This window comes from Dipodascopsis tothii (assembly GCF_038497935.1).
Source record: "Dipodascopsis tothii strain CBS 759.85 unplaced genomic scaffold V1510scaffold_21, whole genome shotgun sequence".
In the NCBI taxonomy this organism is placed as follows: Eukaryota; Fungi; Ascomycota; class Lipomycetes; order Lipomycetales; family Lipomycetaceae; genus Neoaidaea; species Neoaidaea tothii.
Window position 1 is genome coordinate 48,327 of NW_027118005.1, and position 13,843 is coordinate 62,169.

Genomic DNA, 13,843 nt, shown 5'->3' on the forward strand with positions numbered 1-13,843 from the left:
GCGCTCTCCCCATGGCTCTCCGGCGCAAGATCTGGGACGGCGCGATCCCGGTGCAGGTCGTCCTGCACGAGGCCGAGAACGTGGGCGCGGCCGCAGCCGAGCCGTACTATGTAAGGCGCCGCCGGGCGCGCTGACCGCAGACGTACGTGCGCCGGCTGGCGTACCTGCCGCTGCTGATCCCGGAGGCGACCGCGTACTTCCGGCCGCTGCTGAGCGGCGACCGCGCCGACTCGCTGGCGTGGTGGTTCGAGTTCGAGGGCGTGCCGGTGAAATGGTAGGCACGGGCTGGACGCGCTGACCCAGGCACCTGCCGGTGGGCCTGCTCTACGACCTGCTGACGGGCCTCGATCCGGCCGCCGACGCCGACGACTGGCACCTGCCGTGGACCCTGGTGCTGCGCCACGACGAGTACCCGGCGCGGCACCTGCTGCGGCTCGACTCCGAGACCGACCTGGTGGACCACTGGGTCAACCGCACCAAGGAGGCCGACTTTCTGCGCCGCGGCACCGCCAAGGCCGTCATGTCGCTGTCCAAGGACGACTCGACCCAGATGTGGGCCGGCGTGCGCGACGGTACGTACACGCGCGGCTGCGCTGACCCAGGCGACTACGCGCGCTTCTGGAACGTGGCGTCCAGGCTGCTGCCGTCCGACACCACCCAGCTCCGCCACGTGCCCGTGCGCGTCTACCTGCCGTCGTCCGCGGCCGTCGTGCAGGCGGCCGTGCCGGCGTTTGTGCGCGCAAAGGAGCCCCAGACGCTGGGCACCATGCTGCACGCGCACCTGCCCGAGCTGTTCCCGTCGCGCCGGACGTGTCTGCTGGCCCGGGCCGTCCTGCACGGCGTCGCGGTGCCCCTGGGCGCGCCGCTGGTGGACCTGCTCTACGAGGGCATGTACACGGACGGTTACCTGCATGTTTGCATTGTGATGATAGCGTAATGTGGTAGATGCTGATGTGTGCGCCGCGCGGCGTGCGGCGCGGCGCGGCGGCCGGGTAGCGCGGGGGCGGACGGGCGCCGCACGCCGCGCGGCTCGGCCCGGCGCGCGCCGCAGCCCGTGCGGCTCATCCCTGGCGCGCGCCGCAGCCTGTGCGGCTCACTCCGGCGCGCGCGCCGCAGACTGTGCGGCTCACCCCTGGCGCGCGCCGCAGCCCGTGCGGCTCATCCCGGCGCGCGCCGTAGCCCGTGCGGCTCACCCCCGGCGCGCGCCGCAGCCCGTGCGGCTCACCCCCGGCGCGCGCCGCAGCCCGTGCGGCTCACTCCACGTCCAGTCCCCGGTAGATCTCCGCCAGCACGTTCGGCTTCTTGCGTCCCCCGGCCTCCGCGTCGTCGTCCCGCCGGCGGCTCTTGCTCCGCGACGCCCCCGTCGCCGGCTCCCACAGGATGATGTCGCCCTCGCTGTTGCCCGAAAAGATCTCCACGTACTCCATGCCCCGGCACGCCAGCCCGGCCACCTTCCGGCGGCGCTGCCCCGCCGTGCTCGACAGCCGGCTCACCAGGCGCCCCGTGGCCACGTTAAAGACCATCAGGTCGCCCGAGTCGGACGGGAAAAACAGCAGCTGCGCCCGGCAGTCGCGCGCCGGCGTCAGCACCATCGACACCGCGCTCATGTACCGGTTCTGGATCAGCGGCCCGAAGTTGACGAGCGTGTTGATGATGCCGTTCGACGCCGAGCGCAGCGCCCGCGACGACGGCCGCAGGTCCCACACGCGCACGGCCTCGTCGTTGCCGGCCGAGACCAGCCGCGTGCCGTCGTCGAACCACAGCAGGCCGTTGACGGCGCCGCGGTGGGACACGCCCGCGCCCCAGGCCGCGCTCGTCGCCGCGGCCGCGCCGCCCGTGTGCAGCCCCGTCGTCTCCAGGTCCAGCACGGCCAGGCACGCCTGGCTCCGGCGGATGTCCCACAGCCGCACGGTGCCGTCGGCGCCGCCGCTCGCCAGCATGTGCTCGTTCGTCGGCGACCAGCGCACGGCGATGACGCCCGCCCGCGCGTGCCCCACCAGCGTCTGCGCCGCCGCGGTCGTGCGCAGGTCCAGCAGCCGGATCGCCGGCGAGTCGGCCGCGCACGCGACCAGGCTGTGCGCGCCCGTCGGCGACAGGTCGTGCGAGTTCACGCGCGCGCCCATCTCGAACGTGTAGACCTCCTCCATGGCGTTGGTGTCCCAGACCTTGACGGTCTCGTCGAACGACGACGTCACAAACATGCCCGTGTCGAACGGCCACCACGACGCGGCCGCGATCCCGTACCGGTGGCCGCGTTTGCTGGCGTCAGCGCGCCCCCGCGCACACTTACGGCGCCAGCGAGCCCACCACGGCGTACCGGTGGCGGCGGCCGGCCGCCCCGTTCAGGTCCCAGATCGCCAGGCCCGAGTCGGACCCGCCCGAGATCATGTACCGGCCCGAGGCGTCGATGGCCAGCGAGTTGACGGTGCCATTGTGCCGGACCGGAAAGTAGCGGGTCGTCGACCGCACGAGCTGCGCGTACTGGCGGCCGAGCTGCGCGGACCGCAGCTCGAGCGCGTTCTGGACGGCCGACTCGCGCGTCAGCAGGTACGACGATAGCATGTGTGTGGGCGACGGGGCGGGCCGGATCGCGGAATGGGCCCGGCGCACCGCCACGTGGCGCGCGCCACCACCGCCGCGCACCGCCCCGCCGTTCCTCCCAACGTGGCGCCGGGCAGATCGCGCATCACCGCCCTGACGGCCGTCCCCGACTCTCCCTCTCTTCCGCCCCAGCTCACCATGTGGTACGTCGCTGGCCGGCCGTGCTGACCGCAGTGGAATCTTTGGTTACGTCAACTACCTCGTCGACCGCAGCCGCGGCGAGATCCTCGAGACGCTGCTGCAGGGCCTCCAGCGCCTCGAGTACCGCGGCTACGACTCGGCCGGCGTCGCCGTCGACGGCGCCGACAAGAACGATGTGTGGATGTACAAGTCCGTGGGCAAGGTCGCGGCGCTGCGCGAGCTCGTGGCGGCGCAGTGCGGCGACCCCGGCCAGCGGTTCGACTGCCACGTCGGCATCGCGCACACGCGCTGGGCCACCCACGGCCAGCCGTCGCCGCAGAACGCGCACCCGCACCGGTCCGACCCCGGCAACGAGTTCGTCGTCGTCCACAACGGCATCGTGACCAACTACCGCGAGCTCAAGGCGCTGCTGACGAGCAAGGGCTGTGTGTTCGAGACCGAGACCGACACCGAGTGCATCGCCAAGCTGTGCAAGTACGTCTACGACACCAACACGCACCGCAACCTGGACTTCTCGGGCCTGACCCGGCTGGTGCTGGCCGAGCTGCAGGGCGCGTACGGCCTGCTGATCAAGTCGGTCCACTTCCCGGGCGAGGTCATGGCCACCCGCAAGGGCTCGCCGCTGCTGATCGGCGTCAAGACCGACAAGAAGCTCAAGGTCGACTTTGTCGACGTCGAGTTCCCCGAGGGCGGCCACGGCTCGCTCACCGAGGACATGCAGCACCTGTCGGTGCAGGGCGCGCCCGTGGGCGCGACCGGCTCGCTCCTGGCCGCGCCGTCGCCGCTGGCCGCGTTCCGCAACGACCTGCGCAACGAGCTGCGGCACTCGCAGTCGCGCGCGTTCATGTCCGAGGACGGCGTGCCGATGCCGGTGGAGTTCTTCATCGCGTCGGACGCGTCGTCCGTCGTGGAGCACACCAAGAAGGTGCTCTTCCTCGAGGACGACGACATCGCGCACATCTACGACGGCGAGCTGCACATCCACCGCGCGCGCCGCGAGGCCGGCCAGTCGACGACGCGCTCGATCCAGACGCTGGAGATGGAGCTCAACCAGATCATGAAGGGCAACTACGACCACTTCATGCAGAAGGAGATCTTCGAGCAGCCCGAGTCGGTCATCAACACGATGCGCGGCCGCGTGGACTTTGACAAGAAGACCGTCACCGTCGGCGGCCTGAGCGCGTTCCTGGGCTCGATCCGCCGCTCGCGCCGGATCATCATGGTCGCGTGCGGCACGTCGTACCACTCGTGCCTGGCCACGCGGGCCATTTTCGAGGAGCTGACCGAGATCCCGATCGTGGTCGAGCTGGCGTCGGACTTCCTCGACCGCCGCTCGCCGGTGTTCCGCGACGACTCGTGCGTGTTTGTGTCGCAGTCCGGCGAGACCGCGGACTCGATCCTGGCGCTGCAGTACTGCCTGGAGCGCGAGGCGCTGACCGTGGGCGTGGTCAACACGGTCGGCTCGAGCATCTCCCGCCAGACGCACTGCGGCGTGCACATCAACGCCGGCCCCGAGATCGGCGTCGCGTCCACCAAGGCGTACACGTCGCAGTACATCGCGCTGGTCATGATGGCGCTCGCGCTGTCGGACGACAAGCTGTCCAAGACCGCGCGGCGCCACGAGATCATCGACGGCCTGGGCCGGATCTCGGCGCAGATCTCGGACGTGCTCAAGCTCGACGAGAGCATCAAGCAGCTGATCACGACCGAGCTGGTCGCGCACAAGTCGCTGCTGGTGCTGGGCCGCGGCTACCAGTTCGCGACCGCGCTCGAGGGCGCGCTCAAGATCAAGGAGATCTCGTACATGCACTCGGAGGGCGTGCTCGCCGGCGAGCTCAAGCACGGCGTCCTGGCCCTCGTCGACGAGGACCTGCCGATCATCCTGCTGGCCACGCGCGACTCGCTCTACCCCAAGGTCGTGTCCGCGGTCGAGCAGGTCATCGCGCGCAAGGGCAAGCCGATTCTGATCTGCAACGACGGCAGCGACACGTTTGTGCAGCAGCACTCGGGCATCGCCCTGCGCACGCTGGAGGTGCCGGCGACGGTGGACTGCCTGCAGGGCCTGCTGAACGTGATCCCGCTGCAGCTGATGTCGTACTGGCTGGCGCTGCAGCGCGGGCACAACGTGGACTTCCCGCGCAACCTGGCCAAGAGCGTGACGGTCGAGTGAGCGGACCGTGCGGCGGCTACGTCATGGCGCGGGCCCCGAGCCGCACCGCGCGCGGCGCGCCTGTATTCTTACTATCGAACGCTATTCTGTATGCACGGCCCGGCGCGCGCCCCGCCGCCGTCGACGTCACGGCGCCAGCGTACGGCCCGCGATGCGGGCCCAGCGGCGCCAGCGGCCGCGTTCTAAAAATACCTCGGAGCGTACCGAGGCCCCGTAGCTGCCAAACGGGTAAAGATAGGCTGGCTATCGGGCTGACAGACGAGCCGATCCGCCCAACAGACGCTTGTGGACCGACCGGGCTAAAATTAGGTGTCCATGCAGTCACCGCGAACCGTGTTCCGGCCCTAGACGCTCGCCAGGGCCTTCCGAGGCCGCTGGGCCAGGCACCGAGTGGCGCCCGGATGACATCACCGCTCGCGGTTCGCCGGCAAGGTTTGCACGCTCAGCCGTGTGCCGTGAGGACGCTGGGACCTATCCCGAACAGGCTAGGCGCGCGAACGCGAGGCTAGCGCGAGCGCCAGCCCGGCTGGGCTAGCGGCGGCTGACCCTGACTCGGCCACTGCGCAGCGTGCCTGAGTATCAATAGCACGCTACACAGCCCGGCCGCCGACAGTCGCGTCCGAGCCGGCCAGAGTCGCACCACCGCCCGGCAGGCAACGCGGCACAAGGGCGGGCGCGGCCGGCCGCTGGCCGGGCCGCGGCGGCCCGCGCGCTCCGGCCGGGCCGCGGCGCGCCGTCCGCGGCGCGCGGGCGTGCATGCGGGCATGCGCGCTGCTGCAGCCGCCGTGCCAACCGCGCCGGCGGCCCGGCCGTATTGGCTAGCGGCATGCGGCACCGCCACAGACCGGCCGCTAGCGGCGGCCGTGCCACGGCCACAGCCGCGCCGCGCAGGAGCTCCTCCGCGTGCGCGCGCGCGCGCGATCTCGATTGGCGGTGTTCGCGCAGCACTAGGCGCGCCCGTAGGCGGCGGCGGCAGCAAACCGCCGCTAGCGTGCGTGCCGGCCGGGGGGCGCGCCGCGCCCGGCTCGCCCGCCTGGCCGGCCCCGGGCGGTCGCCGCCGGCCTTGCCGGATCCGCGGACGCGCCGGCGCGGCCGGCGCGTGACTGTGCGGCTGGCGGCGGATGGCCGGCCGCGGCGCGGGGCGCCTGCTCGGACCCGGGGCCAGGGCACCGGGCTGCCTGCCAATAGCCGCACCGTCGGCTGTCTGCGCGCGCCTGCCAGCCGCCACCGACGCCGTCAGCTGACCCCGCCGCCGTCGAAATAGCGTTTGGGCTGGCTATGACACAATATCTGGCGCAGCGTAACACCAAACCACACGCCTCCCGCCGTAGTGGATCGCTTTCTGCCGGCCGCAGCCTTTAGCGCGCTGCTTAATTACCGTTCTAATCGACTTTCGTCTCTTTGGGCGTTTGACTTTTTGCCGGCACCTTATGCACCGCAGCCTTCTGCCACCTGGCCTATTTTTAGTCCACCCAATTACGAGGCATTATTGGGCAACTGACAAGTATCCCCTATGCGCTTATGGAGTTAATGTTTACAGATAGCCACTTTAGGCAGTGCCTTAACGGGGAGAGCGCCAAGTTGTCTCAAAACTGTGTTTTGCTCGTCTAGAGGTACACGGCGAAAAGCCTCCCTGGCTGCACGCTCCAAGGCGGAGTATATATACAGCACGCCGGCCTCCACGTTGCACTGCACTTTCATCAGCATCCAGTTCAATTACAGCCTTTGCTCTTTTTTGTTTGTAAAAAATCCGTTTGATTTACTGTTGGCCGGTTTCGCTTTCATTTGCGAGGACTTTGTGGGATCTTGTTTTCTGGTTTAATTAATATAATACAGCAGCCATGTGGTAAGTGGTTGTGCGCGCGCGGCTGACCGGCAGTGGAATTTTTGGTTACGTCAACTACCTCGTCGAGAAGAACCGGGGCGAGATCTTGTCGACCCTGCTCGAGGGTGAGTGCGGCGAGGCCACCTGGCCTGGCGGCCACGGGGGGCGCGCGCGGCTGCACGCGGCTGCGGGCTGCGTGCCTCCCAAGGCGTCTAGTGCGCCGCAACGGTAGCTAACCATGCAGGTCTCAAGCGTCTGGAGTACCGAGGCTACGACTCGTCCGGTCTCGCCATCGACGGCGACAAGCCCAACGAGGTCTTCATCGAGAAGGCCGTCGGCAAGGTCAAGGAGCTCGAGAAGCTCGTCAACAGCCAGAACCTGGACACGAGCAAGGTGTTTGAGTCGCACTCGGCCATCGCACACACGAGATGGGCCACCCACGGCGCGCCGTCGCCGCTCAACGCGCACCCGCACCGCTCGGACCCGACTCACGAGTTTGTGATTGTCCACAACGGCATCGTCACCAACTTCCGCGAGCTCAAGGCGCTGCTCATGAGCAAGGGCTTTGTGTTTGAGACCGAGACCGACACCGAGTGCATTGCCAAGCTGTGCAAGTACGTCTACGAGCTCAACAAGCACCGCAACCTCGACTTTTCGCAGCTGGCCAAGTTGGTCCTGGTTGAGCTGCAGGGCGCGTACGGCCTGCTGATCAAGTCGGTCCACTACCCCGGCGAGGTCATCGCCACCCGCAAGGGCTCGCCGCTGCTGATCGGCGTCAAGACCGACAAGAAGCTCAAGATGGATTTCGTCGATGTCGAGTTCCCCGACATCACCGTCGAGGCCGTTTCCACCACCGACACCCTGCCCAACCCCAGCCTGCTGCAGGTCGCCAACAACGGCCTGCTCAACCCGCTGATGGGCTCGGACCTGCGGCACTCGCAGTCGCGCGCGTTCATGTCCGAGGACGGCGTTCCCATGCCTGCCGAGTTCTTCATTGCCTCGGACGCGTCGTCCGTCGTGGAGCACACCAAGAAGGTGCTCTTCCTCGAGGACGACGACATCGCGCACATCTACGACGGCGAGCTGCACATCCACCGCGTTCGCCGCCAGGACGGCCAGTCGACCACTCGCTCGATCCAGACGCTCGAGATGGAGCTCAACGAGATCATGAAGGGCAACTACGACCACTTCATGCAGAAGGAGATCTTCGAGCAGCCCGAGTCGGTCATCAACACGATGCGCGGCCGCATTGACTTTGACACCAAGACCGTCACCCTTGGTGGTCTGTCGGCGTACATCCAGACGATCCGCCGCTCGCGCCGGATCATCATGGTCGCGTGCGGTACCTCGTACCACTCGTGCCTGGCCACGCGCACGATCATTGAGGAGCTGACCGAGATCCCGATCGTGGTCGAGCTTGCTTCGGACTTCCTCGACCGGCGCTCGCCGGTGTTCCGCGACGACACGTGCGTGTTTGTGTCGCAGTCTGGCGAGACCGCCGACTCGATGCTCGCTCTGCAGTACTGCAACGAGCGCGGCGCGCTGACCGTCGGCATCGTCAACACTGTTGGCTCGAGCATCTCGCGCCAGACTCACTGCGGTGTGCACATCAACGCTGGCCCCGAGATCGGTGTCGCGTCCACCAAGGCGTACACTTCGCAGTACATTGCGCTGGTCATGATGGCGCTCGCGCTTTCGGACGACAGCATCTCCAAGACTGCACGTCGCCACGAGATCATCGACGGTCTCGCCAAGATCTCGTCGCAGATCAAGACCGTTCTGCAGCTCGACGACAAGATCAAGCAGATGGTGACGTCGGAGCTCGTCAGCCAGAAGTCGCTGCTTCTGCTGGGCCGTGGCTACCAGTTCGCGACCGCGCTCGAGGGCGCGCTCAAGATCAAGGAGATCTCGTACATGCACTCGGAGGGTGTGCTCGCCGGTGAGCTCAAGCACGGTGTCCTCGCCCTCGTCGACGAGGACCTGCCGATCATTGTCCTGGCCACCAAGGACTCGCTCTTCCCCAAGGTCGTGTCGTCGGTCGAGCAGGTCATCGCCCGCAAGGGCAACCCGATCCTGATCTGCAACGAGGGCGAGCACCCCGTCAGCCGTCCGGCCGATAAGAGTCTGCGCACGCTCGAGGTCCCGGCCACGGTCGACTGTCTCCAGGGCGTGCTCAACGTCATTCCGCTGCAGCTGATGTCGTACTGGCTGGCCGTGCTCAACGGCCACAACGTGGACTACCCGCGCAACCTGGCCAAGAGTGTGACGGTCGAGTAAGCAGCAGCGATCGCATTTTGAATTGTCTCGTCGAGACCGGCATCTTGTACTATTTGACGCGTTAATCCGGTTTGTTTCGTTTGTCCTAAGACCTGTTTTTCATCCTCCGCTAGCAGCAACAACTTTGTATTATAGATTTACAGTTGCCTGCTGCGTCTACACAGGCGTCAAGTGGTATCTTTGTTTTGGTTCTATTGGATAGTGTATGAATTCTGGACGGTAATGCGTGTGTCTTTGAACAGTGTTAAGTGAATAAAATTACGATATACATACGTTGTCATGGTAACCGTGAAAGCGGTGCTGTCGGCCGTTGCTGTGGCAACTATAGCGTCGTTGCCCTGGCAACCAATCTGTCGATCGCCGTTACCTGGCTAGGCTAGCCGGCCGATGAGACCGCCGGCGTTGCAGGCTGAAACGGCCGTCGCAGACTAGGAGTAGCTTGCCGGCGCGACACGAGGCACGGGGGGCCGCTGCCGTATCGGCGATCCCGGCAGCGGCCTTGCGCGGTGGTGCATTGGCGCGTGGCGGTCTCCGGGGCGGCGCCGCGGGGCCAACGGCGTGTCGACAGATCAAAATGCGCCGCATACCGTGCGGCGCGCACGGCCCCTTGTTCGAAGCCACCGCCAAACGCTCGCGCTACGCCACGCACGCTGTGACAACGGGCACCGTCTGCAGACCCGATAGCACGATAAGCGCTGTCTGAGACCGCGTACGCCGCGTTGGCGCACCAGCAAGCTACATGTGGCGCATCGCACCACAGCCACAGTGAGTAATCAATAATGTATTATCCTCCGTATATCTTCATCCAACACATGGTAAATGCAAGCGCGTGCTCCGAAGAACAGCAGGTATAAACATACAATCGTAGGTACAGCTATGTTACAAACATAGTCAGGCCAGCCGTCCAGAGCGGGCTGGAGATGTCGATGTCTATACAAGAACGTGTCTAGAACCCCCAAAACGTGCGTAAAATCGAGGCTAAGCTCGGTCAGAGATGCAGAAAATCACGGCGAGCCGTAGGCGTCGCAGTACTTGAACAGGTCAGGCGGACCGCCGTCGCCCTTGGCCCAGCTCTCAATGGTGGAGGTGGTGGTGTAGACCATGGCGATGAAGCCGAAGACGCAGATGAAGGCATCCAGGCCCTTCATCCACACACTCTTGGCACAGGCGCGGTAGTGCAGCATCGGCGGGTAGATGTACGTGAGCGGAATGCAGGCCAGGGAGCCGATGAGCGCGACGAACTTGTCGAGATCGTCGGCACCGCCCCAGGCGACAAACGACATAAACAGGATGAGCGCCGCACGGAAGCCGTTCTTCTTCCACTTGGTCTTGGGGTCGAACTTGCCCGACTTGCTCGACAGCCACGCGTTCTCGAGAATGCGAATGGCCGGGAAGATGGCCAGCGGCGTCGAGAGCAGGATGGCGATCGCGTAGATGAACTGGATGGCGTTCACGAGCTTGTCGGTCTGCGGCAGGTTCAGGATGACGACGGTCTCGACGTGGGAGCCGAAGGCGGCGTACGACATGACGCCCATGGCGATGTACACGACCGAGATGATGCCCATGACGAACGCGATCACGGCGTAGAACTGCTGGGGCTTCTTCATGGACTCCTGGATGGGGATGACGAGGCCGATGCCCTCGAAGGTGAAGATGGCCGTGCCGATGAACAGCGTCCAGTCCTGGCGGTTGAAGGCCTGGACGTCCGAGACACCGTGCTGGACGAGCACGCGCGTGTCCGAGAAGAACACGTAGACCAGGCCGAGCAGGATGAAGATGTTGGCGATCAGCGACGACAGCGACAGCTTCGAGATGTTGCGGACCATCGACAGCGGCACAAACACGATCATCTGGAGGAAGATCAGGTACCGCGTGGGCACAAACACGCGGCACTTGGTGACGGCCATGATGAACGCCTGCAGGTTCTCGGCCGTGAACACCGTGTAGGCGGCCGAGAAGCCGATCTGGGAGACGACGATCGAGAACAGGATGAGAACGCGCATCTTGTTGCCGTAGAGCGTGCCGCCCATGTCGCCGAAGCTGCCGTTGACGCGCATGCGCGAGTCGATGAGCAGCACGAAGCAGTAGTACGTCAGGATGGCCACGAAGACGAGGATGCCCGACGAAAACAGCATGCCGCCGTTGTAGTACGCCTTGGGCAGAAAGAGCACGCCCGTGCCAACGAAGCCCTTGAGCAGCAGGAAGATGGCCTTGGTCGCGGTCGTGTCCTGGACGATGCCGTTCGGCTGGCGGCCGCTGGCGCTGGGCTTGTTGAGCAGTCCGGTGCTCTCGTCGGCGTTGTCGTCCTCGACGGCCGTGTTGGAGCTGGTCTCGCCGGACTCGCCGTCGTCAAAGAGCTCGTAGTCCTCGTCCTCCTCGCCGAGCTCCTCACCGGCGAAGTGGCCGTATACGCTCAGGAACTCGAGGAAGTTGCGCGTCAGGAACGGCCGCGGCCAGTGTCCCTCGTCCTCGGCCGCCGACGGGCCGGCCGCAGCGACCGACGACGCCGGCGAGCCCGAGCTGCCCGGCGACGCCTCGGCGTTGGCGTGGCCCGACTTGTTGATGATGTAGTTGCGGCGGAACCCGCCCGGGACGTTGATGTTGTGCACGCTCATGTTCTCGTCCGCAGGCTCGGGCCGCGGCAGCGCCGTGAACGACTGCGACCGCCCGCGGCGGCCGATCGAGCCGCCGTCGGCGCCGTCGCCCTCGTGATCGCGCTGCCAGCGGTAGAGCTGGCGCGTGATGTCGCCGCCCTGGAGCGTCAGGTCGTAGAACCGCGCGTCCGGGCTCGTCGACCGCGAGCCGTTGGCGCTCGACGTCTGCGCCTGCGGCAGGCCGTGGTCGTCGTGCGACGGCGCCGGCGACACCAGGTGCCGTCCGATCGCCCGCACAAACTGGGGGTCGTACGTGTCGGTCGCGACCGTGCCAAACGAGCCGACACGGGCGCCGCCACTGAACGAGCCGGCGGGCGAGCCGCCCATGCGAGTGAACGAGTTCTTGCGGACCTCGACGCCGAGGGCGTTCGTGTTGGACTGCCTCCGGATCGCGCGCACGGCGCGGGGCTGCACCGGGCTCGGCGGGCCCGAGTCCAGGTTGTCGACGATGGCCGACTCGGCGTGGCGGTCGACCATGTCGGCCAGCGGCGAGAACGCAGCCGGCTCAGTGACCGTCTGGCGACGCGACGACGTCGAGCTGGCGCTGGACGGTACGCCCGACACCGACGACGGCGACTGAGAGAGACTCATGGCGAAGGCTGGGAAACGACCAGCCGATCTCGGCTGCGACGGATGCGGCGGAGACTGTGCGGTCTGGGACTATTCTGGCGGTCAGCTTTTTCACAGGAGCTCGGACGGGCGGTCGGCTGCAGACTGTCGGCTGGCGGCCGGCCGACCAGCGGGCTGGCCGGCTACCAGCTGGCCGGTTGCCAGACGCAGGCCAGCTGGCGGCGGCAACCGAGTTGGTGGGTCTGACGCAGCCGCGCGGCCGGACAGCCGCCAGCGGGCACGCAAAGCTTTTTAATCCGGCCGCCGGTCTTTGTTTGGGCGCAGACGCGATCGACAGAGCCCGCCGACAAGCCGAGCAAAAAAAATCATGGGCCTACCTAAAGCTGTGGCCTGCGCAAACGGCGGCTACCGGGAGGGTATGCTGATGGGGGTGGATGATGCGGGCAAATCTAACAAACAGTGCAGGAGATGAGCCGCACAGTCGCTGGAGTCGAATGTTATGGCTGTGTATGGCTGAGTAGATATATATACCGCTGCAGCGGCCTGTGCTATTTGCAGTCTTGAGGTCACGATTAGTATAGCGTGTAGATTGTTCGTCTAAAGGCGGATATGTCAGCCTTGAATCGGGTTGGGATGGACGCACAACACGGCGCTAGCGGCGATTAAGGTCGACTCAAGTGCAGCAGCATGTGACGGATACGGCGCATGTAGGGCGGCGCGACAGCGCGGTGCGCCACAACGTGTACGCTGCCGCCACGGATACGCCATAAACGGCGCGCGCGGCAGCGGGCCGGCGCCGTACCAGAGGCACGGTGCCCGCCGGCGCCCGGACAGTAGTGCTGGGCGGCGAAAGCAGTCGACGCGAGCGTGCTTTCGGCGTGCTGCGCAGCCTGGACAAGGGCTACGGGCGAAGGGTGGCGAGCAGACGGCCTCGTCCGCGACGGTTGGCGGGCCACGACGGCGCCGCCACTGCAGGCCGGGTCGGTTGCGACGCCACATGGCGGGTCGGAGTTCGCTAGATGAGCACGGGCGGGTCGCGCTGCGGGTCGGGGCGCGCGCCGGATACTGTGGGGGCCAGGGCCCGGGGCCTGGGTTACGGGTTACGGCGGGTAATCGCGGCTTGATCCGCGGGTCGCGCGGCGCGTCACTAACGGCGACCCGCGCCAGCGCCACTCCCAGGCGCTACGGGCGCCACCTAGACCCGGCTGATGGCGCACTAGAGGATCTGAGGGCGCCCGCCGACGGCCGCTTCGGCCGCCGTGGCGGCGTGCACACGTGCGCCGGACGACCGCCGGGAACGCAGCTGGGCGCCAGGGGTGCTGGAGCGGCGGTGGGTACCGACTGGGCGCGTTGGAGCGCCTGGTAGCGGCCGGCGCGGCCGCGCTGTGGCTGCTGGGCGGCCGCGTGCCAGCCGGCCCGGCCGGTAGTGCTCGCCACGGCCATCGGCGGTCGCTGGCAGACACCGGCCGTTGGCACGGCCAGGCACGGCCAGGCACGGCCAGGCACGGCCGGCGGCACGCGGTGCGCCGGGCGCCGGCGAACGCCGACGCCCGGTCCGCCGCTCCGCGCCGCACGGCCGTGGCCACGGCACCGCCGCCTGTATCG

At 66.9% G+C, this 13,843-nt stretch overlaps 5 protein-coding genes across 5 annotated transcripts; 3 read left to right on the plus strand and 2 right to left on the minus strand.

Annotated features, from left to right (window-relative positions):
• Window positions 1-11: 11 nt before the first annotated feature.
• On the plus strand, window positions 12-952 carry V1510DRAFT_445642 (autophagy protein Apg5-domain-containing protein; the record flags this gene model as incomplete). Its single annotated transcript, XM_066935710.1, has 4 exons — window positions 12-110; window positions 141-274; window positions 304-572; window positions 603-952. 4 exons carry the CDS (start codon window positions 12-14, stop codon window positions 935-937), a joined length of 837 nt encoding a protein of 278 aa, XP_066788126.1. The 3' UTR covers window positions 938-952.
• On the minus strand, window positions 941-2,576 carry V1510DRAFT_396214 (WD40-repeat-containing domain protein). The gene is made up of 4 exons (XM_066931884.1): window positions 2,291-2,576; window positions 1,180-2,259; window positions 1,047-1,148; window positions 941-961 (listed from the first exon to the last, which is right to left on the minus strand). The coding sequence occupies exons 1-2, from the start codon at window positions 2,560-2,562 to the stop codon at window positions 1,254-1,256; spliced, it is 1,278 nt and encodes a 425-aa protein (XP_066788127.1). The 5' UTR covers window positions 2,563-2,576; the 3' UTR covers window positions 941-961; window positions 1,047-1,148; window positions 1,180-1,253.
• Window positions 2,577-2,698: 122 nt separating this feature from the next.
• On the plus strand, window positions 2,699-5,007 carry V1510DRAFT_430926 (uncharacterized protein). The gene is made up of 2 exons (XM_066935408.1): window positions 2,699-2,744; window positions 2,776-5,007. Exons 1-2 carry the CDS (start codon window positions 2,740-2,742, stop codon window positions 4,910-4,912), a joined length of 2,142 nt encoding a protein of 713 aa, XP_066788128.1. The 5' UTR covers window positions 2,699-2,739; the 3' UTR covers window positions 4,913-5,007.
• A 1,523-nt stretch (window positions 5,008-6,530) lies between these two features.
• V1510DRAFT_418995 (uncharacterized protein) lies at window positions 6,531-9,287 on the plus strand. The gene is made up of 3 exons (XM_066934216.1): window positions 6,531-6,758; window positions 6,792-6,862; window positions 6,982-9,287. Exons 1-3 carry the CDS (start codon window positions 6,754-6,756, stop codon window positions 9,012-9,014), a joined length of 2,109 nt encoding a protein of 702 aa, XP_066788129.1. The 5' UTR covers window positions 6,531-6,753; the 3' UTR covers window positions 9,015-9,287.
• A 493-nt stretch (window positions 9,288-9,780) lies between these two features.
• V1510DRAFT_419000 (transmembrane amino acid transporter protein-domain-containing protein) lies at window positions 9,781-12,726 on the minus strand. The gene has a single exon (XM_066934217.1). It carries the CDS (start codon window positions 12,257-12,259, stop codon window positions 10,019-10,021), a length of 2,241 nt encoding a protein of 746 aa, XP_066788130.1. The 5' UTR covers window positions 12,260-12,726; the 3' UTR covers window positions 9,781-10,018.
• Between the last annotated feature and the right edge of the window lie 1,117 nt (window positions 12,727-13,843).

Bases quoted from the DNA above. Each gene is read 5' to 3' on its own strand.
- V1510DRAFT_396214 (XM_066931884.1), bottom strand. From the start codon at position 2,562: ATGCTATCGTCGTACCTGCTGACGCGCGAGTCGGCCGTCCAGAACGCG. The intron at 2,260-2,290 runs GTAAGTGTGCGC...CGCTGACGCCAG, and splicing joins GTGGTGGGCTCGCTGGCGCC to CAAACGCGGCCACCGGTACG.
- V1510DRAFT_418995 (XM_066934216.1), top strand. The intron at 6,863-6,981 runs GTGAGTGCGGCG...CTAACCATGCAG, and splicing joins CTTGTCGACCCTGCTCGAGG to GTCTCAAGCGTCTGGAGTAC.
- V1510DRAFT_419000 (XM_066934217.1), bottom strand. From the start codon at position 12,259: ATGAGTCTCTCTCAGTCGCCGTCGTCGGTGTCGGGCGTACCGTCCAGC.